The sequence below is a fragment of the Hetaerina americana genome, unplaced genomic scaffold (genome assembly GCF_022747635.1).
Source record: "Hetaerina americana unplaced genomic scaffold, ioHetAmer1.1.p SCAF_1, whole genome shotgun sequence".
Taxonomy (NCBI): domain Eukaryota; kingdom Metazoa; phylum Arthropoda; class Insecta; order Odonata; family Calopterygidae; genus Hetaerina; species Hetaerina americana.
The window spans coordinates 24,947,815-24,972,500 of record NW_027286069.1 but is presented as its reverse complement, the minus strand read 5'-3'; the positions used below and the strand labels follow the sequence as shown (position 1 = coordinate 24,972,500).

Genomic DNA, 24,686 nt, shown 5'->3' with positions numbered 1-24,686 from the left:
ATATTTGAGAGTGGATGGAGCTGACATCAATCCTATGGGAGAGCAATTCAAAATCATTGAAAGGAAATCAGTTGAAAAATACAATTTTAATGCATAGAGTTCTCTTATTTCCATGAATCGCTATGGCAAGGCCTATGAGAAAATGGCTTCATCTTGGCACCCTGAAGACCATAACAAGTCTGTAGCTCTGCGTATTTAAATATCTTGAAGTTATCAGCATAAAGCAGGATGTGAGCTTGGGAGGAAAGAAATATGGAGGATGGATATGTTGATGTAAAGATTAAAGCTGCACCGGGAAACTCCTGACATCACTGGTAACCAATGCACCAGGCAGCATTACCCAATGGGTCGTGTTGCTAAAATAGCTGGACAAGAAATTCTATGGATCCTAAACTGCTGACTGTCCATATGAAGAAGGAGGCTCTGATTGATGGAGTCGAATGCTTCAAAGATATTGAGATAGATAGCATCAAACTGGGCTGAGTTAATTATTAAATTCATAATATGGTGCTGAAAGACTGCTACATTGATCATGCATGACCAGCTAGGGCAGAAGTCATGTTGGTGGCAAGAGTAAGAAAAGAAAAATTAGATGGGGGCTCTACTGTAATTCTTATATTAATCATTTTGTTGACCACTAGTCCTCTGTGAAAGAAAATACTTGACCATATATATATATATATATATATATATATATATATATATATATATATATATATATATATATATATATATATATATATATAAAATATCTTCGAAATGGAACGCTCTTCGGCGACACACAAATATATAAAAAACACAGATGTAGATTTTTAGAATATAGAGACACAAAGAAAGGACACTCACAATTTGTTATTTTACGTTTCGACAGCACGGCTGTCGTCTTCTTTGTGTCTCTATATTCTAAAAATCTACATCTGTGTTTTATATATATATATATATATATATATATATATATATATATATATATATATATATATATATAATATATAATATATATATATATATGTATATATGTGTGTGTATATACTTATATATACATATGTGTGTGTATATATATATTTTTTGTATATATATGTATATGTGTGTATATATATATGTATATGTATATATATATATATATATATATATATATATATATATATATATATATATATATATACACATATATATATATATATATATATATATATACACACATACATACATACATACATACATACATACATACATACATACATACATACATACATATACATTTCTAAAAATGACACTTTCACCAAATTGAAAGTGTCATTAAATTTTAAGCATGCATAAATCAATTAGATTAGCATTTTATTGGTGTAACATATTTATTACATGAATAGAAATCTTTGTTTACCATTTAGAACTTGCCGCTTGCCTTACCTGTAAAATAATGTCCAATATCATGCATGATTTTTTTGCAGAGAATATATGAAGGAAACAATTCTGGAAATGCCTCTCCTCAGTATCAGCTGTCCGAATTGGAGGTTCCAGGGGGGAAGCGACCCCCCTTGCCTCCTGGACTACTCTCTCCACCATCACCAGGAAAGTCAGTTTTAGGGGACATGACCCATGGTTTGGAAATGGTAAGAATTTGCTTTAAAATATTTCGTCTACATCTGAAAGAATTAAAATAAAATGAAACATAGAAACACAAAGAAAGGACACTCACATATGTAGCTTTGACATATCAACAGCATGGTCGTCATCATCAGAATGCCATTCTCGGGGGAAGAGGGGAGAGGATATGTCACCTTCAACAAATATCTCCACAATCCACACCATGCACTCCAAAAACACGGTTACCCAGAAAAGCTCCAACAGAATAAAATCCACCACTCCACTTGACCTTGCACACCACAGAAAAACAACCCCACATCCGATTCAGGGCTCAACCTCTGCACCACCTATTTCCCCAGATCACATAGACAAAAACTTCCTGAAAGAACTGTTTCCTATTTTAAACAACAATGACACGACCTTATCTATACTACCCCAATGCCCCTCTCTCGCATGCAGATGACCTGCCAATCTCAGAAACATTCTGAGATCCACCAAGCCCTTTTGCACCCCCCTGACAAATTTCCTAGTAGTTTAATGATGTAGAACTTGTCTGCTTATCAGATCTGCTCCTCTCTCCCCACATCCTCTCATTGCCCCCTCACCTGGTTCCCACACTAATTGCCTCTTGAAAAACATTACCTATATTTTGTCATGCAAACTATGCACTTCATTTTACATAGGTGAATGCATTACCTCCTTATCTATTCAAATGAACAATCACCACTACTCTTGTAACTCTGCCTCACTCTCTTCTTGTCCTATTCCTTCACATGCAAATTCCTACAGCCTTTCCTTCGATCAGTGTTTCTCCCTAACGGTCCTGGAATCCCCATCCGATTCAGTCACCAATATTGAGGTGAGAACTCTACTCTACATGTATCCAAACTTATACTAGCTTTCAGATCTTTCAAAATTCTCACCCTTAACTGCCATCTTTAATTCCTTTCCCAGTATACCCAGTAAACCCCCCCCCTCCCCCAAACTCCATAGTTTCCTCCATAGACCTTCCAGTCTGACCTGAAGAAGGCCTCATAGATGGTCAAAAGCTCAAACGATCTACAATGTGGGTGTCCTTTTACGTACATCTATTTTATTTTTCATTCTATTGTGCTGTCCAAATGTTATATTGCTCTTGTGAGTGCTTCTACATCATCTACATGTGTGTGTATATATGACCTATATATATATACTACCTTGATCAAAAATTTCCCGGAATTTATTCAGAAAATTAAAAATACAAGTTTATTCATCTAAATCTATATTGTCCCCTTCAAAGTAATCCCCATCGACTGCAACACACTTATGCCAGCGCTTGATCCAATCCTCGAAACATTTTTTATATTCGGTTTTCGGTATGTCCATCAGTGCTTCCTGCGATTTTTCCATTACTTCCTCTCGGCTGCTAAAACGCGTTCCCCGTAATGGTTTTTTAACTCGATTGAACAGAAAGAAGTCACAGGGAGCCAAATCAGGTGAATTCGGTGGCTGTTGGATGGTATTTGTTGCATTTTTCGTCAAAAAATTACGAATAATGATAGCACTGTGCGACGGTGCGTTATCATGGTGCAAAATCCACGAGTTTTCTGCCCACATTTCTGGTCTCTTTCGGCGAATTGCTTCACGCAAACGTCTCATAACGCCCAAATAATACTCTTTGTTTACTGTCTGGCCTTCTGGCAAAAATTCATGATGCACTACACCGTTGTAATCCATGAAAACCGTCAGCATTGCCTTCTTTTTTGACTGAAAACGACGTGGTTTTTTTGGTCTCGGCTCATTTGGTGAACGCCATTCACTTGCCTGATGTCTGGATTGCGTGTCGTACTCATAAACCCACGTCTCGTCTCCAGTAATGATCCTTTTGATGAATGTGGGATCGGATTCAGCCTCGCAAATCATGTCTTTTGCGACGTCAACACGGTCTCTTTTTTGCATGAAATTGAGGTCTTTTGGCACCAACTTTGCTGCTACACGACGGAAACCCAAATCATTAACCACAATGTTTTGGGCGGATCCATAGGCAATGTTCAAGTCCTCCGCTATTTCTCTGATGGTTAATTTGCGGTTATTGACCAACATTTCTTTTACTTTATCAATTTTTTCACCGACTTTCGATGTCGATGGTCTGCCACTGCGTTCATCATCTTCGATTGACTCACGACCACTTCTGAACCGCTCGTGCCACTGGTAAACGACCGTTTTTTTTAGAGAATCGTTGCCGAAACACTTTTCCAACATTTCCAACGTCCGTGCGCCACTAAATCCGTTTTTTACGCAAAATTTAATACAAGTTCGTTGTTGCAAATTTAAATCCATTTCTGCAATTGTAAAAAATCGCCAACACACACAGAGATAGATGTACTCTTGGCTACGTAACTTTTGCAAATGTCAAGTTATGACACTAAGATTTAAAGGGAATATCAACAACAGATGTACCAATTTAACAAAAAAAACAGAACTCAAATCGGAACGATGGGAGGGCCACACGGTGGTTATTCCGGGAACTTTTTGATCAAGGTAGTATATGTGTGTGTGTGTATATATATATGTATATATATATGTATATATATATATATATATATATATATATATATATATATATATATATATATATATATATATATATATATATGTATATATGTATATATATATATATATATATATATATGTATATATATATATATATATATATATATATATATATATATATATATGTATATATATATATATGTATATATATATATACATCTACATGAAGAAACCAAGGAACAGGCATTTTGAAGTGAATTTAAAAACGAAACTGTAAAAATAATTCAAAATAATGACATTTTAATGTTTAAAATCAACATCAGCAGTTGTGTACAACAAGATGTGATTGGTCACATATGGTCAAATATTTTATATGAAAAAGTGTGCATATTACTAGTTGTTTAGGAAAGAATGCTAGTCCTTTCAAAATAATAGACAATGAATGGAACAACATCACTCATTGAGTGATTCACCTTCCCAAAGTCAAGTTCCATTCACTCACACATTTGCATAATCAATTGTTCACTTGACCCACAGCTCACAAATACCGCTATTTATGGAAAATTGTGATAAGAATTCAGTTTTACTGGAATGATGGAATGGTGCCACTTGGTAGCTGTTTTTTTTTTCAAGGAAATATCCAGCATAAATGTGATTCCTCTGAATTTTGTAAGCAGATGCCATTCACTTGTTTCATGCACAACCTAAACCATTGTGCTGTAAGCTGACTTCTTAAGGGCATAAGACATAAACCTGCAAAATGTACTGGCTTCAATGTATTTATTAAGGGACTAAAAGTTACTATGGCTTCTATGTGTTCTAATGACATGTTTTTGCAACATAATCAAATGAAAAATCAATCAAAACTATTATTTTTACTTTTATTACAAGATCGCAACATGGAAGAAATTTAATATTCATCAATACTTCACATTTCTCAATTATCTGCAATTGTGGTAGGAATGTTTTAATTGATTGGTGTTTATTAATTTATTTTGCAATTACTTAAAATTTATCATAATTCTAATAATGCAATATTACCAAACTTAATACTGTTGGGTGTAGATGCATTTAAGCTATCAAAGGGACATTTATGCTAATATTTTTACTACTCTAAAAATGTGCATTATAAATTATGCTTTCATTTCTGTTTCCCTGTGTGGTAATTAATGTTTATTATTATAAATATCAACAAGTTTGATTAGGATACGAGTCGGCAAATGAATTATTTTTTCAACAAACATTATGTGGATAAAAACATGTTCTTTTTATTTATTTGTCTCGTTTAGCACATCAAGTTAACCAATCCTAATACCTGGTGAATTCTCAGTACAAATAAACAGATTAAAATGGCATGCACCCTTGCATACAAACAGCCTTTTTCTGGTCTACCATTAATCAAGTTTATTTCCGAAATACACCACAGTTGTGGGTGTAATTTCTTTGAGAAAAAATTGAAATGATTCTCAAACTTGTCATTTTTAAGATCATTTGAGGATAAATTAAAAAAAAAAAACTATGCAAGAAATAACCACAGCATTCAGCTAAAAAGTTGGTATAAAAAATGAGAGTAGATCTTTCACTTTAATAAGGTAAAATTTTATTTCAATTTGTACAGAACTGTCATTTCATATCATTGTCAGTTAATGTGTAAACAATAATCTATGTGATAGAATTTTAAATATTCTTAAGCCTTTACATATTTAAATGCTATGTTTTTTGTATAACTGTGACGGTTTGTTCAAAATGTCTGCTGTGATTAAATGAAGTTGTTTGTTGTGACTTTTACTCTTGTCTCCATGAAATATCTAAAATGAAACGGTACCGATAAGTGAAATAACCTTTAATTTTACCAAAACTTTATGCTTACAGTGTCAATAATTCCATTAAAAAACCAAACAATATTCCTTTTCACTAATTGTGTTTTTGTTTTGATGTGAACTTTTATGTGTTTAAATTTATAAAAAAATTAATTTTGCATTAGCTATGTAAAATACAAAATTTAGTTTGCTTTAACCACTCTCAGATATCGCCTCCTGTGAAAATGTTTGCTCTCTTGCAGATGGCTTATAATAAATAGCAGCATTTTTGTATTAGAGCAATTAACTAAGAAATCCTTGGCAATTTTCAATTAAAAAATATATTCCCCCATTTGTCAATTGCAATCAAATTTACAAACTCTTGTCTATTTGTGAAACATTTTCATTTGCCTTGTAGCTTATCTCTGTGAAAGTTATTCACACAAGTATGTATGTAGCTTATAGCCATCCATTATTCTTTTCTCTTCTTCACTGACCAACAACAGTTTCGAAACTCATTCCTTCAACTGTTTGTGGCCCCAAATGGTGGAAGAACCCTGCTTCTTGTCCTGGCATGGTCCTCTGCTTGCATGGCTCACCTCGGCCTTGGTGCCTTTATTCCTGAAAGGACACGGGCTATGGAGGCCCGAGCCTTTGCATCCAGGGCACGCGTTCTCTCAGGCCTCTCTTATGAAGGTGTTTTATTCAACCGCTCCGTGGAGAATGTTCGGTGAGATTCCGCATCAACCCCATGGCTATAAAATTTTTTTTCTGTTCAATGTTCCCTCTATCCTTAATTTGACTGATGAAAGTCTGCCCATTTTAATACATGAATCAAACTCAAAACTCCATGCTATTACCATTAGACTCTGAATTCAAGCAGTATAGTAGAGTGTGTCACTAAAGTTTTTATGTTGTGTATTCTTTGTTTGGGTGGTAATTTTAAATGTACCATTGTCACCCTCAGTTCACCAGATTGAGATTGAATGGCACAAATTGTGTTTCTTTTGAGTTATAACCATCTGTAATGAAGATGATAATTTCAATCTTCTATTATTTGTATTGATTGGGATGTAATAACATTTTTTTTTGTTGACCTGGCATGCGTAACATGGAGTAAATTCATGCTTTAATGCCATCATTGTCACTTTAATAATTAATTCATGAATATAAAACTACATAAATTCAATTCTCTTCAATTGAATTGAATCACTGTCTGCCATTATTAAGAACCTCCATGTTAAAATCTGTGTGGTACATCTGCTCTGTATGGTAGCAAAGTTAAATCTATGTATTTGATAAAGAAAGATGCTACAAAAAGTTTTCCTCACTCAACTAATCATGTCTTGAAATCTGCTTTTGAGCAAGCTTATTCAGTGTTTCATGTGTTTCATCCAAACTTTCGCTTGCTACTCATAAAAATTCAAAAGAATTCATGAGGTTTTTTCATGTGACAGGTTATGTAAATTTCATTCTACTCTATCACTCTTAAATGTTTAAATTAGGTTTCATGAATCTGATCCAGCCAGAAGACATCTTGGTTTTTCTGATCTTAACCTGTTTGATCAATATATATTATCATACTTATCCAAAAGTATTACAACACTCAAATATAGTCCTACGCTAATTTAGTTTTGATAGAAGCCTCAGCTTTGGGAAAATTTTTTTATGAAGTCCACAAAACGCCTCACTTTTAATATATTTTTAAGATGCTAAAGAGTTAAAATAAATCACTCCGCCATATTGTTTAATCATAATTATTTGTTTCAGGGTCTAATATTTAAAAGAAATAAATTAATAGCTAAGATCTAGTGATCTAATTCAAAACTTAGCCTGATTAGGCCATTTGGATCTGAAAAAATATGCCTAAAATGATCTGTCATGGGTGATAATTATTATAATTGATAATTATGATCTAAATAATTATTAATTAATATAAATCACAATTTTAGGAATTATATCCAATCATTCATGTGCATGCATACATTACATTTAACAAATGGAGAGGGTGAAATAATCTTGAAACTCAAAATGGGGGTGAAAAAAATTACATTATAAATAACCCCTGGGAGTCAGTCATATGAACCATTACCTCATACAAGTAAAATATAAAATTAATGAGGATCACCATAGAAAGAATAGTAGAAGCTAGTTATGACAAAAGTATCAATGTTAAAAAAATTATTAATGACAAATTTTCTTATCTGAAGGTAAAAGTTAAAATTAAAAAAAATAAATTTTAAAATAATATATTTTTTCTAAATTTATAGATGAGATAACATCATTATTGAATTTTTGTATTTTGCCTGTAACTTTTTAAACTGAATGCAAAAAAATTAGCCAAAAAACATTCATACTAGGCTTTATATTAATATCTAAGTGCAAACCCGGAAATTCCTAAAAACAACCCTGGCATATTTCATGTATACTATGGAAATGCAGCAAAGTTAAGCCTATGTATCCATCCAAAAAACTACCTTAGGTGGTGAATTCCCAAATAATAACCATGGCAAATTCCGTCTCTCTCTCTCCCCCACCCTTTCCCACACAGGTGGTCCGACTCCCACTTCTCCGGTTGTCGGTTTGAGCACGTCACTCTCTCCCATGTGGCATTCTCCAACTGCACCCTTGAGGGTTGCACATTTGCAGCCGTCCGTGCCTCCCGAACTTTCTTCCTTGGATCCTCCGTGATAGGCAGCCATTTTGTGGACACGGATCTTTCCTCCCCGAGACGTTTCCTCGAGGGCTGCCACCTGGCCAACAATTCAGTTCTATCCCTTGTCTCCAGCTGCCCCAGGGTGGATGTGGACTTCAGTGCTTCGGCCCTGTTGGGTGGTGGGTTTGGGGCCGTGATCGTTGGTCTCCTTGCTCTCCTGCCTGGGGCTGTGGCTTCGGCTTGTCTTGTTGATCGAATGAGGAGGAGTCGTCTCGCAGGTAAAGTCTGTGATTCAAACAAACGTTCAATTATTCGATGCATGGAAACTCCGACATCAAAGAATCATAAGTCACACAAAAATAAATAACATTTAGAATGAATTGATGCAAAAATTTTTTTAAATAATAAGATTTTGATTTGCAGAAAAAGTAAAAATTTGACATAAGTACTGATGTACAATCATGAAATCATTCATTCAAGGTATTCAACCAATTGAACATAGGTTTTTAATGGTTCTAATTGACTGCTATCTTCCAGATATCAAAAGAACTTCCTTTTGTTCACCCCCCATCATTTCCATTTTCATTTTTTTAAATCACATCTGCTTACGTTCATGCTACCTGTAAAGAGCCAATTCTCTTCCATACTCAATCCCTCTTACTCAGCATTCTACCATCTACCATGGCCTTCAACATACCACTAACTTTCAATATTTCCTCCTCTCATTTGATAGAATTTGTTATATTAGTACTCTCTTCACCGAACACGTGTAGAACTTCTTCTGCATATCTTAAAATCTTAATGTTGTAATCGGCTAATAAAAATTTTCTGAACTAACGCTTGGTTGCTGACCAAAGGCCCCAATTTTGATTTTCGGGGACACCTCTGGGCTCTTGCGGCTTCATCCAAGCTGTCTAATTTTTTCGGGTACCACCAAACCTTCCTGAGAAGCCAAAGGTGGCACATGAAATAAGAAGCTGACCCTCCATATTACCCTGTGAATAACACATGTTGCATAAGGCTTAGTACAAGGTGATTATCACGTATCAAAGGTGACACCTATCAGGTGACTCACCTATCAAACTAACCTTCAGGTTGATGACCTTAGTTTTATTGAAAATATAATATAGTATTTCTTCTCAGGAGTTTTGGATTTGTAGCCAGTGTCTACTGCAAAAGAAAAATCAATTCAGATTCTGTTCAAAAAAGAGTTCATTTGCTCAAGCATTGATTAATTTTTTATTTTCACAATATTTTTATTATTTACTGATGTGAGCATTTTCTATTTTCAGGAGTATCATTCATTTTATCAGGTCTGGTTACCCTGTTCATCTGTTTCCTGAATAGCAGTGCTTCCTTGGTTGCTTTTGAAGCAGTGTTTAACTTTGTATATGTCTTCGGATGGAATGGTCTTAACATTGCTACAATAGAATCTTATCCAACACATTTGAGGTGAGTGTACACTTTCACAAAGCTTGGTCTTTTCAGGTCATTTGTTGAGTTTTATTTCATAATCAGTTGAATTTGAATGTAGGCAATTAATAACTTTTAACTGGATGTTGAAATTTATATCAGTAATGGCCACATAAAAACAAAAGAAATAGGGTCCTGTTATATTCACTTGATTATTCAAAATTCACTCCACAGTCTCAATTCTAAAAAGCCTGGTTGTGTTTTGAAAGCCTCTTAAAGTTAGCCGTACTCTCTTGATTAAATTATCCCTTTGCGATGCATCACGGAAGTCTCTCACATCTTCCCCATCTTATACAAGATCCAGCCGTGATAGTAGATGAAGCAGGTAATGCCAAAGTATCGAGATGAATGTTTGGGAGGGAGGGAGGGATGGATTAAGAGAAGCTAGAGGTTTGCAGGAGTGCAAAGTAAAAGGTGAGAAAGACCAATCACTATGCCTCTCAAATGAAGCAATAAATGTATTTGAACTTGAAAGGGAGGGGAGGAAAGATCCAAGAGAGATGGAAGGAGTGTATAGAAGAACTGTATAGTAAAGAACTCAGACCAACATAGTTAGACATTGAAAAAGAAAATGATGTAGAGGAAGACAGCTTAGGTCCAGGCATACTAGACAATGAGATAGAAAGGGCATTAAGGGAGATGAAACTAATTAAGGCCGTGGGGGTAGATAACATTCCCGTGGAACTTTTAAAATGCTTAGGAAAATGTGGGAGGAAGAGACTATACGGGCTGATCCGTAGCATTTATGAGGAGGGAATCTGGCCGGAAGACTTTGTGAGAGCAGTTTTAGTTCCGATTCCGAAAAAGGTAAAGGCCACGTCATGTGAGGACTGTAGGACAATTAGTTTGATATCCCACGCAGCTAAAGTTGTTCTCAGGATCATAAACAAAAGGATAGAGAGTAGGGCAAATGATTACTTAGGGGATGATCAGTTTGGGTTTAGGAAGGGGAGAGGTACGCATGATGCCATTGCAGTAATGAGATTATTAATCAAGAGGAATATAGAACACAACCAGGAGGTATTTGCCTGTTTCGTAGATTTCGAAAAAGCATTTGATAGAGTGAATTGGGAAAAACTAATGAGTATTCTGCAGAAAATAGGAATAGATTGGAGGGAAAGGAGGCTAATCCGCAACCTGTACATGTCTCAGACTGCTCAGGTGCGGGTGGGAAACGGGGAGTCAGGATGGGCAGTGTTAGGAAGGGGTGTAAGGCAGGGTTGCCCATTATCACCGTTGCTGTTCAACCTGTATGCAGAGGAAATGATCAAAGAGGCATGGGAAGAACTCGAGGTAGGAATGAAAGTGGGCGGGGAATTCGTAAAATCAGTTAGGTGTGCTGATGGCCAAGCTTTAGTTTGTCAGTCAGCCAAGGGGCTGCAAGCATTGCTGAGTGAATTGGAAATTCAGTGCGACAGGTATGGGATGAGAATCAATATTAATAAAACAAAGGTTATGCGATTTTCTAGAAAGAAAAAGGCCAAGCTTAACATTAAAATAGGAGGGCAAAAACTAGAGCAGGTAGAACAGTTTACGTATCTCGGTAGTGTCTTGGACCAACACGGTCAAAGTAGTAGGGACGTAAGGAGAAGAATATCGCTAGGCAAAGAGGCTTTCACAAGGAGGAGGGAGTTGATGACAGGGACTTTGAGTAAGGATGTTAAGAAAAGACTCATAAAAACTTTGATATGGAACGTAGCTATGTACGGTGCGGAAACATGGTCATTGAAGCAGGAGGATAGACGTAGATTGGAGGCTTTTGAAATGTGGGTGTGGAGAAGAATGGAGAAGGTGAAATGGACAGAGAAGAAAACAAATGAGGAAGTACTTGGTATGGTGGGCGAAGAGAGGGGTTTGTTGGGAGCAATCCTATGGAGGCAGGAAAAGTGGATGAAGGGGGTGTTGACCGGCAGTGGGATGTTGAAGACTGTGATAGAGGGTAGAATGTTGGGCAAAAGAGGAAAGGGAAGGAACAGGATAGGGATGTTGGACGGGATGAAGGGAGGAAGAAAGTACTCAGAGATGAAGAGGGACCTGATGTAAAGGAGGATGTTTTGTTTTCATAGGAGTCACAAAATATTTATTTAGGTGCTATGTCCATCCAAAAACCTACCTTAATCGGTAGATTACCTAATTAAAAAAAAAAAATATATATATATATATATATATATATATATATATATATATATATATATATATATATATATATATATATATATATATATATATATATATATACACACACACACACACACACACACACACACACACACACACACGAGGGTCATCCGGAAAGTAGTACCCGTTCGTGAAATAAAGACACAAAAGTAAATATTAACAAACATAAAAAATTTTATTTGAAATAGGATACTTTAAACTACTTCTCAACATAATCTCCAAGCAAATTAAGGCATTTGTCATAACGTGTGACAAGTTTCTGTATTCCTGCTGCATAGTCCTTCGCCGCCAGCTCATTGAGATACGCGAGGGACCCATCTTGCACAAATTTTTGCATAATGCAGATGGTGTTTAACAATTTCATGAACAATTGTTCGAGAAACATTGGGAAAATGCTCACAGATGTCATCAATTGTGACGCGCCGATCGTTCCTCACGAATTCGTCAACTGAGCTCACCAGTTGGTCTGTAATGACAGACGGTCTCCCCGAACGCTCATCGTCGTGTGTGTTCCCCCTCCCCATGTTGAAGTTGCGACACCACCGCCGAACAGACGACTCGTCCATTACATTGTCTCCATACACCTCCTTTAATTGGCGATGAATATCACATGGGCGAACGTTTCTTGCATTGAGGAATTTAATCACTGCCCTCACTTCACAACTGGCGGCGTTCTCAATTTTTTTAAACATTGTAAACAATCACAGAAACAACACAGGCAATGCTAGCGTCACGCAACTTGGCTCAGAGAAGGCAGACAAGCCACTGAAGCTATCTGACCTCGTCCAGCGGCTACTCGCGTCGTCAGCACTTCATGCGGCACGAACGGGTACTACTTTCCGGATGACCCTCGTGTGTGTGTATATATATATATATATTGTATTATCAATGGGTGAGGTCAGTGGGGGGATGGTGGGAAGGGGAAGAGAGGAGGAAACTGGGGTGGGTGTGATGTAAGCGGCGAGAGGGTGACCAGGGACCAGGATGGGGGCGGGGGAAGGATTGGCGTATAGTGGTTAGTCACTGAGTTCGGGGAGGTGGGTGGAGATAATTAGTTTTTCTTAGGTAGTAATTGTAGAGTGTGTAGAAAGGGGGAATGGAAAGGGTAAAGGTAGTCATTGGTGATGTTTTCTTTTCTTCATACACTGGTCAGAATGGCTAATTACTCTTGGATATCCATCTGAGTGCCGTTCCTGTCCTTGCACATAATTTTCGGCATGATGTCCACATGATGACCTTCAGTGAGGGGATGGGCTGGGAATTGTGGCACTGTGTTCATTTGTTGTAATCCCGGCAATGTTCCTCTGCTCATACTGCAAAGACTTCTTTGTTAATGCTAACATTCTATAAAACGTTCAGAAAGATATTTTCAGCCGCTTAATTTTTTAATTGCCCATTCATTTTTATCATTGTAAAAACCATTTTTTTCCTAATTAAACAAGCACCGATAAAATGTGAGTGACTTCAGTTTGGTTGACTGATCAAAATGAGTGTAATACACACATCATATTCATCTCATCTCAGTCCCAAGTAAAGTACATTAGGCCAATAAATGGGGAAGTTTATTGGCATTATTGAGGGAATGGATATGGTAACTAACTTAAGGACCATGTACTCTCCCAAATAGCTATGTGATGAATATACTCTGCTACATTGTTTGGTGTCTTTATGGAAGCCATTCATTAGTCAATGGATCCTGCAGTCAGCAGAGAGCCAGGATTATTAAAATAAATCATTATGTGAAGGATGGCAGCTAATTTTTAGATCTGAATGCATTTAGCAGTGCTATTTTTTAATACTTTTATTGTAAAGAAGGCTTTATATCACAATAAACCACTTCTGCTAATGGTTATTAATACTATCACAGACATAAGGAAGTGATTCATTATAACTTACATGTTGACTCTCCTCTTTTCAATTATGTGTGAGAAATTTTGAGGTGATGGTTATTTTGCTCAATGGAAGAATTGAAAAAAAATAAAATTGGTGGAGTAAGAGTGGGTGAAGAGAGAAGCCTATGGATTCCAGTTAAAGAAAGAGGAAGATGGAAATTAATTGGATGCATATTGTGGCAAATAACTTGCTGGAAACCATGATTGAAGGAAACATTACAAAGGGAGAGAATTCAAGGGGAAGGCCTAGGATAAACTTTAAAAAGCAGGTAATGGAAGATGTCAGTGCAAGGAACTATGATTGAGTGAAGAGATTGGCAGATGGCATTGAATTGGTAGTGAGAAGAGCTGCTACAAACTAATCCTCAGATTGATAGAATGTGAAAATGATTTCACATGGAAGAATTTAATAACTATTGAACTTCTCTACTGAATAATAAGCTTTATATGGTTCTTGTACAAGCTTACTGAACCACGAACAGATACCAGATGTAGACTCAAGGTGTGAACCATATTCATATTTCGGTAATCTTTTCAGTTATGCTGACGAAGAAGTTTTTCACTCCCTTCATTTGGAGTTCACAACACTGACATAATCACAGTATGACCCCAAGTGACCCGAGAATTAAAGCATATTTGAATGATCAATGCTATACATCCCTAATTGTAGAAATAGGTTTCCATTTAAAAAAAAAATTTTGTCACATTATAATTAATCTGTTACTTTCATTAGGTCCATCCAACCTCAAAGAAGGTTGCCATGAGAATGTGAGGTAATTTGAATTTTCCATAAGAGTTTCAATTTCTATACAATGTAGCATTTGGCTGATTAACTCTCTGTAAACCTTGTAAACCTTGATTAAGATTTGATATTTGATGGTGCATAATTTGACAGTCAGCACCTACTTAATATATCTGGTACACAAGATGTGAATGACTGATTAAGAAATTAATCGCTTATATCATACTATACATATTTGATTTAAAATTTGAATTTAGTAATTAATGAATGGTAAAGTAAAGGTCTTTATCGGGAAAAGTCCCTTGAGGAAAAGGGGTGCTACTTCAATGAAGAGTTGGCAAGAAATTTACTTTATCCCACCAGTTAGCCTATTTTGCAGTGCATATATGTGTTGCTGAATGCCTATTTGCCATTATACCCTGGATTAACTCAATCATCTGTCCCTCTTTCTTATCAATACTCATAAACTCATCATCGAAATTAAAATTTTTTATAGTATACTAGTTAAGATGGTTTACTCTTCAATATTTCAGACCCTCAACTATTCTTGTGATCAAGAATCCAGGGAGATTTCCTTAAACTTTTGGAATCTTAAATAATACCCTATCAAGGAATTTGCAACTAAAACTTGCAATTATGGAGCTAATAATGTTTTATAAACATTGGGTAATTTTTTTTGTTTGACACGGTGGTGAAGTATTGTATAATAAAAGGGAAACTTTGCGTTTTGCTCACATGTACTTTAATACACTTTCATGAAGCTGATACATTTCTCAAAATAATCATGCCATTCCTTGGTTTTGTTTGCTTGACTACCATTTTACCTTCAATGGTGCAGTGTCCTCATATATGAAGTGTCTTAAGAATAGAGAAATTTCTTCTTTTCACCACCTATACTCTTATACCATGCCATATTTGACTGCTTCTTTGCTAATTCACGTCACTAGAACTTGTCAGATTTATAGTTTGGGTGAATTTGATGGAAATAAGCCAAGAATAATTCTGCTTCCATTTGTGTTAAAATTTTTTGAGAATATCTAATGACTAAGGTGGTAGGGGTTCATTGATTTTTCATCATTATATATGACATCCTGAGCAATCAGCTCCGGTATTCACGGCTGAAAGAACAATGCTGTTCAATTTACAAAATCATGTTGAACAATTATTACCGATCTTATTATTTTTTTGCTGAAAAAATCCTAACTTAACAATCTTTATGCCTGATATTACCTTCAGATATTGTAAATTAAATGATTTGAAATTTCTGTATAATTTAAAAAAATACATATTTTAAATACATGGGTTTTCGTAAAAGTTTTTAATTTCATGTAGTAAAAAGTTGTCAATAGTATTTAATGTTTTAAGTCGATCATTTTTTTAATATCTGCATTTTCCCATTATTGTTTCCATAACACTGATTACCCCTGAGAATACCATATTCCTTTAAGGTGAGAAAGTACTTAGTTTTACTATGCAAGAAATAAGTCATCAATTATCTAAATGGAATACCTTATTCATATCCTATGATGAATTTGAATCCGTACTTGTGATCTTTTGTCTATATTTGCTCTTTGCCAGTCATTTGTTTTTCCTGGCTACATGATATGGTTTAGCTTTTTTTTTAAGGTAATCTACCAGTTAAGGTAGGTTTTTGGATGGACACAACTAACAAACAAACATTTTATTACTCCCAACAAAACACAAAATCCCTCATCCTTCTCTATATCAGGTCCCTCTTCATCTCTGAGTACTTTCTTCCTCCCTTCATCCCGTCCAACATCCCTATCCTGTTCCTTCCCTTTTCTCGTTTGCCTAACATTCTCCCCTCTATTACAGTCTTCAACATCCCACTGTCGGTCAATACCCCCTTCATCCACTTTTCCTGCCTCCATAGGATTTCTCCCAACAAACCCCTATCTTCGCCCGCCATACCTAGTACTTCCTCATTTGTTTTCTTCTCTTTCCATTTCACCTTCTCCATTCTTCTCCACACCCACATTTCAAAAGCCTCCAGTCTACGTCTATCCTCCTGCTTCAATGACCACGTTTCCGCACCGTACATAGCTACGCTCCATATCAAAGTTTTTACGAGTCTTTTCTTAACATCCTTACTCAACGCCCCTGTCATCAACTCCTTCCTCCTTGTGAAAGCCTCTTTGCCTAGCGCAATTCTTCTCCTTACGTCCTTACTACTTTGACCGTGTTGGTCCAAAACACTACCGAGATACGTAAACTGTTCTACCTGCTATAGTTTTTGCCCTCCTATTTTAATGTTAAGCTTGGCCTTTTTCTTTCTAGAAAATCGTATAACCTTTGTTTTATTAATATTGATTCTCATCCCATACCTGTCGCACTGAATTTCCAATTCACTAAGCAATGCTTGCAGCCCCTTGGCTGACTGACAAACTAAAGCTTGGTCATCAGCAAACCTAACTGATTTTACGAATTCCCCGCCCACTTTCATTCCTACCTCGAGTTCTTCCCATGCCTCTTTAATCATTTCCTCTGCATACAGGTTGAACAGCAACGGTGATAATGGGCAACCCTGCCTTACACCTCTTCCTAACACTGCCCAACTGGACTCCCCGTTCCCCACTCGCACCTGAGCAGTCTGAGACATGTACAGGTTGCGGATTAGCCTCCTTTCCCTCCAATCTATTCCTATTTTCTGCAGAATACTCATTAGTTTTTCCCAATTCACTCTATCAAACGCTTTTTCGAAATCTACGAAACAGGCAAATACCTCCTGATTGTGTTCTATATTCCTCTCGATTAATAATCGTTAATTATCATTAATCGTTAATCTTGATTAATAATGGTTTAGCTTACTGAGGACTTACTTGATGACAGTTCTGTGCTTTTGAAAATATATAATCCTAACCTTTAAAAAATAGCTGAAAGTGGATAAAAGTGTATTGTATATTGCTAAAAAATGTGAATTAATCACAAGGACTGAAAATGGTAATTCTATGTATATGTCTGTTTATATCACAACCATATTCCGCACATCTTGGTTATCCATGTTTTTTCCATTATATGTATATACTTCTTCAGTCATCCAAAGGCACGGATAATTGAGAGTTTACTGCATGATACGAGGGTAGTTTGAAAGGTTCTCAGAATCACCACCAAATGTCAGGGCTGGCGCAACGAGTTTCCTACATAGCAATAGATAATCCTTTATGAGTAAACATGTTTATGGGTCAGATCCATGGGACATGACATGTGGTGCAGATGCCTCACTGTTATTATTCCTGTGTATGTGATATGTGAACATGGAAACAAATTGAGATTTGAGCAGCGATTAAATACTTGGTAACGAAAGATATGAAAGCAAAGAACATTCATGCTGACTTTCAGAACTCTCTTGGGGACTCTGCTCCTTCTTATTCAACTGCTGCCAAGTAGACAAACTAGTCTAAGCTAGGTCAGTACAGCTGAGATGATGATCCTTGTAGTAGTCAGCCAAATTGTGTCGCTACCCCAGAAATTATTGCCAAAGGGCATAAAATAGTCATGGAGAATTGCTGAATGAAAGTGTAAGAAATCACTGAATCTTTAAGGATGTCATCTGAATGGGCAGATAGCATTTTAACAGTGGAATTAGATATGAGAAAATTATCTGCTAGATGGGTGTCACGACTCCAGAATCACAAACTCATCCGAATGGAAATTTTTGAACAATCTTTGACCCGTTTTAAGAGCAGCCAACAACTTTTCTGCCTCGGTTTATGGCCACAGATTAAACTTGGGTTCATTACTCTATCCCAGAGACGAAAAGGCATTGAAAGCAGGTTGATTCTTTACCACCAAGAAAAGCATGGCAATATGGGTCGGCCAGATAGGTAATGGCTTCAGTTTTCTGGGTTGCCAATGGAATTTTGCTGATAGATTATCTTCCCTCAGGTCAAAATTTATTAGGCAATACGCTAACCTCCTGGACCAACTACAGCAAAATATGCACAAAAAAGGCCAGGTTTGGTGAGGAAAATATTCATCAATCATCAAGATGGACACCCACACACAAGTGTTGTTGCCATGACAAAAATACGTAAACTAAGATTTGAATCGTTGCCACACCCGCCTTATTCACAGGATTTGATTCCATCAGATATCCATCTCTTCCCCAATCTCACCATTTTGCCAAGTGAATGGGGACTCTATTCAAACAAAGAACTAATAGTCAAAGTAGGTAGGTATTTTACAGGTCTGAAGGAATTTAATTTTCAACGTGGGATCAAGACATTGGAGCATAGCTGGACAAAGTTCATAAGTTTACAGGGGGAACACATTGAAAAATAAAAAAAAGTTTCACCAAAATAAGTCGTTAGTTTCTATTTCATTCTGAGAACTTTTCAAATTACCCTTTTAATAACTCTAAACTGTGAGTTTGTGGTGTCACCACTTCTAGGTATACATATTTAAAAATCATGTGAATGAAAAACACTGTTAGAAAGTAAGAAAGGAAAATCTGTGTTGACAGTTTAAGACAAGTGGGGTAAAATACTAGTCAAATAGAAAAGATCCCAGAGAGATTGAAGGAATATTTAGAAGAACTGTATGGTAAAAAACTCTGGCCAGCAAGGCTAGACATAGAAAGACAATATGACATAGGTGAAGATAGCAAGGTCCAGGCATACTCGATGATTAGATAGAAAGGGCATTTAGCAAAATGAAATTAAATAACGCCATGGGGGTATGCAAAATTCCTACCGAACTACTTAAAGATTTAGGAAAATGTGGGAGAAAGACAAATTCCAAAGAAACTGCGGGAGATGCCGCAACAGTAACTTTTAACGGAGTCATCCGCTAATGTGCATTTTAATGCACATTAGCGGATGACTCCGTTAAAAGTTACTGTTGCGGCATCTCCCGCAGTTTCTTTGGAATTTGTCAAAGGGAAAACACCATACGTGTTTAAAGTTGGCTTTTAACCTCGTGGACAGTGGCGCCTCGCGCACGACTACGAATGCATGTGACATTGTATGTACGGTATTTCGTCATAACATCTAGTTCCTTTAAAAGCCCCAAAATTTCAGAGTTTAAGAGGACGCCTCGGTAGCTTAAGTGGCTAAAGCACTCGACCGGATATTGAGGGATCTGGGTTCGAGTCCCAGTCAAGGCGAATGATTTTTACGCTCTGAAATTGTTGCATTAAAGTGGGAGAAAGAGTATTTATGGGCTGATTCGTAGTATCTATGAGGAAGGAATCTGGCCGGAAGACTTTGTGAGATCAGTTTTAGTTCCCATTCTGAAAAAGGTAAAGGTTACATCATGTGAGGACTACAGGACAATAAGTTTGATATCCCACGCAGCGAAAGTTGTTCTCAGCATCATAAACAAAAGGATAGAGATTGGGGCAAATGATTACTTAGGGGATGATCAGTTTAGGTTTAAGACTGGGAGAGGTACGCGTGATGCCATTGCAATAATGAGATTATTCATCGAGAAGAATATAGAGTACAACCAGGAGGTATTTGCCTGTTTCGTAGATTTCGAAAAAGCATTCGATAGAGTGAATTGGGGAAAACTAATGAGTATATTGCAGAAAATAGGAATAGATTGGAGGGACAGGAGTCCAATCCACAACCTGTACAGGTCTCAGACCGCTCAGGTGGGAGTAGGAGGGATGGAGAGTCCAGATATGCAGTGTTAGGTAATTAAAACTAATATGTTCACAAGTTTTTTTATAATTTCCTCGTATCCTGTTTCTTTTTCCTCTCTACAAAGCTTATTTTTTCTCTAGCTTTTGTTCATCATTTCATATGATTCAATATGCAATCAATTCACATCCATTGTTTCTCAAACATGTTCCTGTCAGCTTTCATTTGGATTTTAAGATCTCCCCTTCAATTGCATCACTCAAATATTTTATCCACTACTACACTGGACATATCAAACACTTGAATTTTAACTTCCAAGTTTCACCTGAGGAATTAAGCTTTCACCCAGTGGGATGCATTTGGAAAATAGTTTTTCAAACATGAAATTTCATTTCATGATGCTGGGCAAAATTAAAACTTGATCTTTAATAAATTCATTGCCATGAGGACTTCCCATTATCAGTGAATAACATTAAGAGGTATCCAGGAATGAGGGATAAAGACATTTTCACAGGTCTATGGTGTATGAACCTTGGGTGAACAGGTTTAGTAGAATTCAGGCGTGATGCAGTGGAATTGAATATTGAATGTCAAAAAAATATGCACTTTTTTACCGAAAAATATTATTTATTTCAACCCCCAACTCCATCTTTTACATTACCCTCGTACATTATGATACCATACTAATAGGTACATAAAAATCTAAATGGGAATAGATAATTTTCTTATTGAAATTCACAATGAAACATGGGTCAGTTACATCGGAGCACTTTAAAGTGATATAGTATGTAAGCTTCCTTTGAGAAAGATATTATCATTTGAAAGAAAATATATTTATTTAAGTTCTTTTGTGAGATGGAAAGGTAAGGTTATATTCTTGAAGATGAACCATTGTATCATATACAGAAATGTTAAACAAAACTTTTGTTACCTTCTCTGTCACTTCTAATCCATTATGCATTCCATGAAGATCTAAATTTGTAAGCTCATGGGCTCTGTTTGCTGTTTAATTGGGAGAAAGTTTTCTTATGGTCCAAAAAATTGTCTTATGTATAGAGCATAAGAAGGGTGGTAGAAGATGCAGCGCAAGGATATGGAAAATTTGCAGAGTAAGAGAGAAATTGCTGCACTATAATAGAAGGTTAAAACACTGTAAACCCAGGTCTTCCTTTCTTTCTTCTGTAAACAGAAGAAAGAAAGGAAGATCTGGGTTAAAAATCAGAGATAAGTTTGGAAAAATATTCGGTGAACCAGAATAGATCAAAGAGGGATGGAATGAAAATATTGGAGATCTATATAGTAAAATTTCAACACCAGCTAGGTTAAATAAAGAGAGGGAAGACGACTTTGATGACAATAGTTAAGATCCAGGCTTACTAGATAGAAGATAGAAAGGACATTATAAGAAATTGATATAAAATAGGACAGAGGGGATAGACAATATTCCCGTGGAACTTCTTAAAGTTTTAGGAAAATGTGGGAGAAAGGCTATAAACTAATTCATAGCATTTATGAGGGAGGATTTGTCCAGAAGATTTGGCTAGATCAGCTTTACTTCCTATTCCAAAAAAGGAAAAGGCAGCCATTTGCGAGGATTAACAAATGATAAGTTTTACTTACAGCAAGTGCAATAGAATAGATTTTGGGAATAGATAGGTTTCATTGGGAATCCATTAACATGATAAATAATTAATGCTTTTCAGGGCAATTAAGTCGACTAGTGTTCATAGTTTTCCCTAGAGTTTATTTTTGTGCAACGTGAACTATTATATAAGAAAATATTGAAAACATACTACTATCATATTACTGCATTATTATAGTGTTTAGTGACTGTTTATCTGTTTTATTAATTGTTTGCATCAATTATTTTGTTTGTGAGCTTTGCTAATTGTTTGAATTGTTTATTAATTGTTCACAATGTCTATTGACTGTTCACATTGTCTATTAACTGTTTGCATTGTTTATTACCTGTTTAAATTGTTTATTTTGTTGAAAACTTACTATTGTCACATTACCGCATTCATCTCTGTCTGCTATTGGATGTGTCCACCAAACTTACTCTCTCTGTACCCCATGCACCTGACCGCTCGAAATCTTACTCTCGTTGCAGGGCAACAGCCTTTGGACTGTGCACTGCCCTCTCCAGACTGGCTGCTGCAATAGGAAGAGCAATCTTCTCAGCCCTTGCCACCGGGGAACCTTCGGCTGCAGCTCCCGCACTCCTTTCGACGGCTGCCCTCGCAGTCAGCGGTGCTGCCTCTCTTCGTCTAGGCGACACTGCTGCAGCCCTCCTATGACGTCGCAGTCAAAATTCCTTTATCGGGCCCCTGTCTTATGCTGCAAGGAGCATCATGGGATAGATGGCCTTTGAGTTTTGTTTTCATTCTAGTCTCAAAGCCAATGCCAAGGGGGGGGGGGGGGGAGGGGGGGATTTTTTTTAAAGCAATTGACGTAACATCAGATCGAGAGTGGTGGGAGTGCCACAAAACCAACGTCAGAAGGGAAGTCTCAAAAGATTTCTCTCCTCCAATCCGGTAGCAGAACGAACAAAAGGAATACGCAAGAAGTCGTCTCTTGGTTGTGAATTAGCTGCTGTTGGAACTGGACCAGTCAGCGCCTCTAGTTTATCAGGTTGGATTTAACACAAAAAAAAAGTTGAAGAAATAAAATAGAATATTGTGAGTTTTTAGTGAGCTGAAGAAGATGTATGGTGTTTTTGGGGGGGAAAAAAAATGGCAGAGCTGGAATCGAACCTTGAAAGTGTGTGCGTGTGTGTGCATGTGTGTGAGAGGACACCGATTTGTTTATTTTTTCTTCTTTTTTTGTAAGAATATCCAGGTTATCAAAGTCAGTACAACAAGCGAGTGAGTTTTTCTAGCAAGTGTGTCTCCAATGGAGAGTGTTAAAAAAAAAAGTGACTAAGCGGCCAATAATCCACGTTTGAAGCGATGAAGTTCGTCAGAGTCATTGAGGAAACTATTAAAAGTGTTTTGTGCGTGTGTTTTTTCGAAAAGGGTTTATAAAAATCTCATGTGTTTTGAAAGGTTTGACAGGATTCTTCCTTTTCCTCGAGCATAATTTGGTGTATTCTTTAATCATTCTTTTTTTTTTAAAAAAAAAGAAACAAAAACCATTGATGAATTTACCCCATACTGACCCACCAACCTTGTTTCCATTCCATTGTCTCTTTCCCGCCATCCAAGTGCGAATAATGATCTCTCACTTTTCCTGCATTCCTAAAATTTCTCTCCATCCAATTAGTTTCACTTATTTTTGCGATTCACCTCTTATTATTCTTTCTTCCATTCCTTCTTCCCTTCCAATCACTTGATCCATTGATTACCCACCCTCTGCCATGAAAATCTTTCCAAAAAGAAAAAGATAACACTCATCATATCTCTGGCTCCCTCGACTACAACAGCTTGCCGCTGAATGACCATGGTGGAACCACTTAGAGCGAACCCATCAATCAGGGGGGTGTGTTGTGTGTGACCGTGCGAAACAGTGGAGATGTCACAAGATATCGGCAGGACTGGGCTGAAGACTGTGGACACTAAATTGATTAGTGAAGAGACATTAGCTGTAAGAGTGAACGGAAGACATTTTTCAAAAATACCAGGTTTTCATAGATTTCTGCCGATACTTATCCACTCTATCTGTGATAATTTGTAGTTTGATTTATGCTTGTTCTTGTGTTTCTACATTAGCGTTGATTTGCAGGTTCTTATTGTGATGTCTTATTTATCAACCCTTTTTAACTTACCATGATACCGTGCCTTTATAATTTTTTGGTATGTGTATATATTTATTTATTATTAACGTAATATGTACAGTTAATCCACCGATTCATTATTCAGTGGAATGCTGAATATTCAGTTATAATTAAACTCTCTCATCAAAGTCCAATTATTTCATTTTTTTTAATGCATATTTTTTTACTTTTCTTCGATTTTAATTGTAGTTTAATGTTTAACATAATTTTTTGATGGATGTAAGATTATTTAATGCTTCCTTTCATTAGCATCTCTTGAAGAAATACAACATGACACCCCCCCCGCTCACTAAAATAAATCCATCAATTCATTATACTTCCTTCCTCCCTTCATTCCATTCGACATTCCTATCCAATTGCTACCTCTTTCATACCTGTATTTCTCTAACATTCTCACCTCTATCACAGTCTTCAATGTCCCATTGCCAATGAAAATGCTCTGCATGTATCTTTTC

The 24,686-nt window shown here is 36.5% G+C and overlaps 1 protein-coding gene across 3 annotated transcripts in view; it reads left to right on the top strand.

The window, feature by feature from the left end:
• LOC139689341 (synaptic vesicle glycoprotein 2A-like) overlaps positions 1-22,875 on the top strand; it is a 48,028-nt gene extending 25,153 nt beyond the window's left edge. For all 3 annotated transcript variants that reach the window (XM_071586432.1, XM_071586427.1, XM_071586439.1), the window contains exons 7-11: positions 1,449-1,610; positions 6,422-6,645; positions 8,467-8,849; positions 9,864-10,023; positions 22,570-22,875. In XM_071586432.1, coding sequence (XP_071442533.1) covers positions 1,449-1,610; positions 6,422-6,645; positions 8,467-8,849; positions 9,864-10,023; positions 22,570-22,756 — 1,116 coding nt within the window. In that variant the 3' untranslated portion in view covers positions 22,757-22,875. The remainder of the gene's footprint in view (positions 1-1,448; positions 1,611-6,421; positions 6,646-8,466; positions 8,850-9,863; positions 10,024-22,569) is intronic.
• The last annotated feature ends 1,811 nt before the right edge of the window (positions 22,876-24,686 follow it).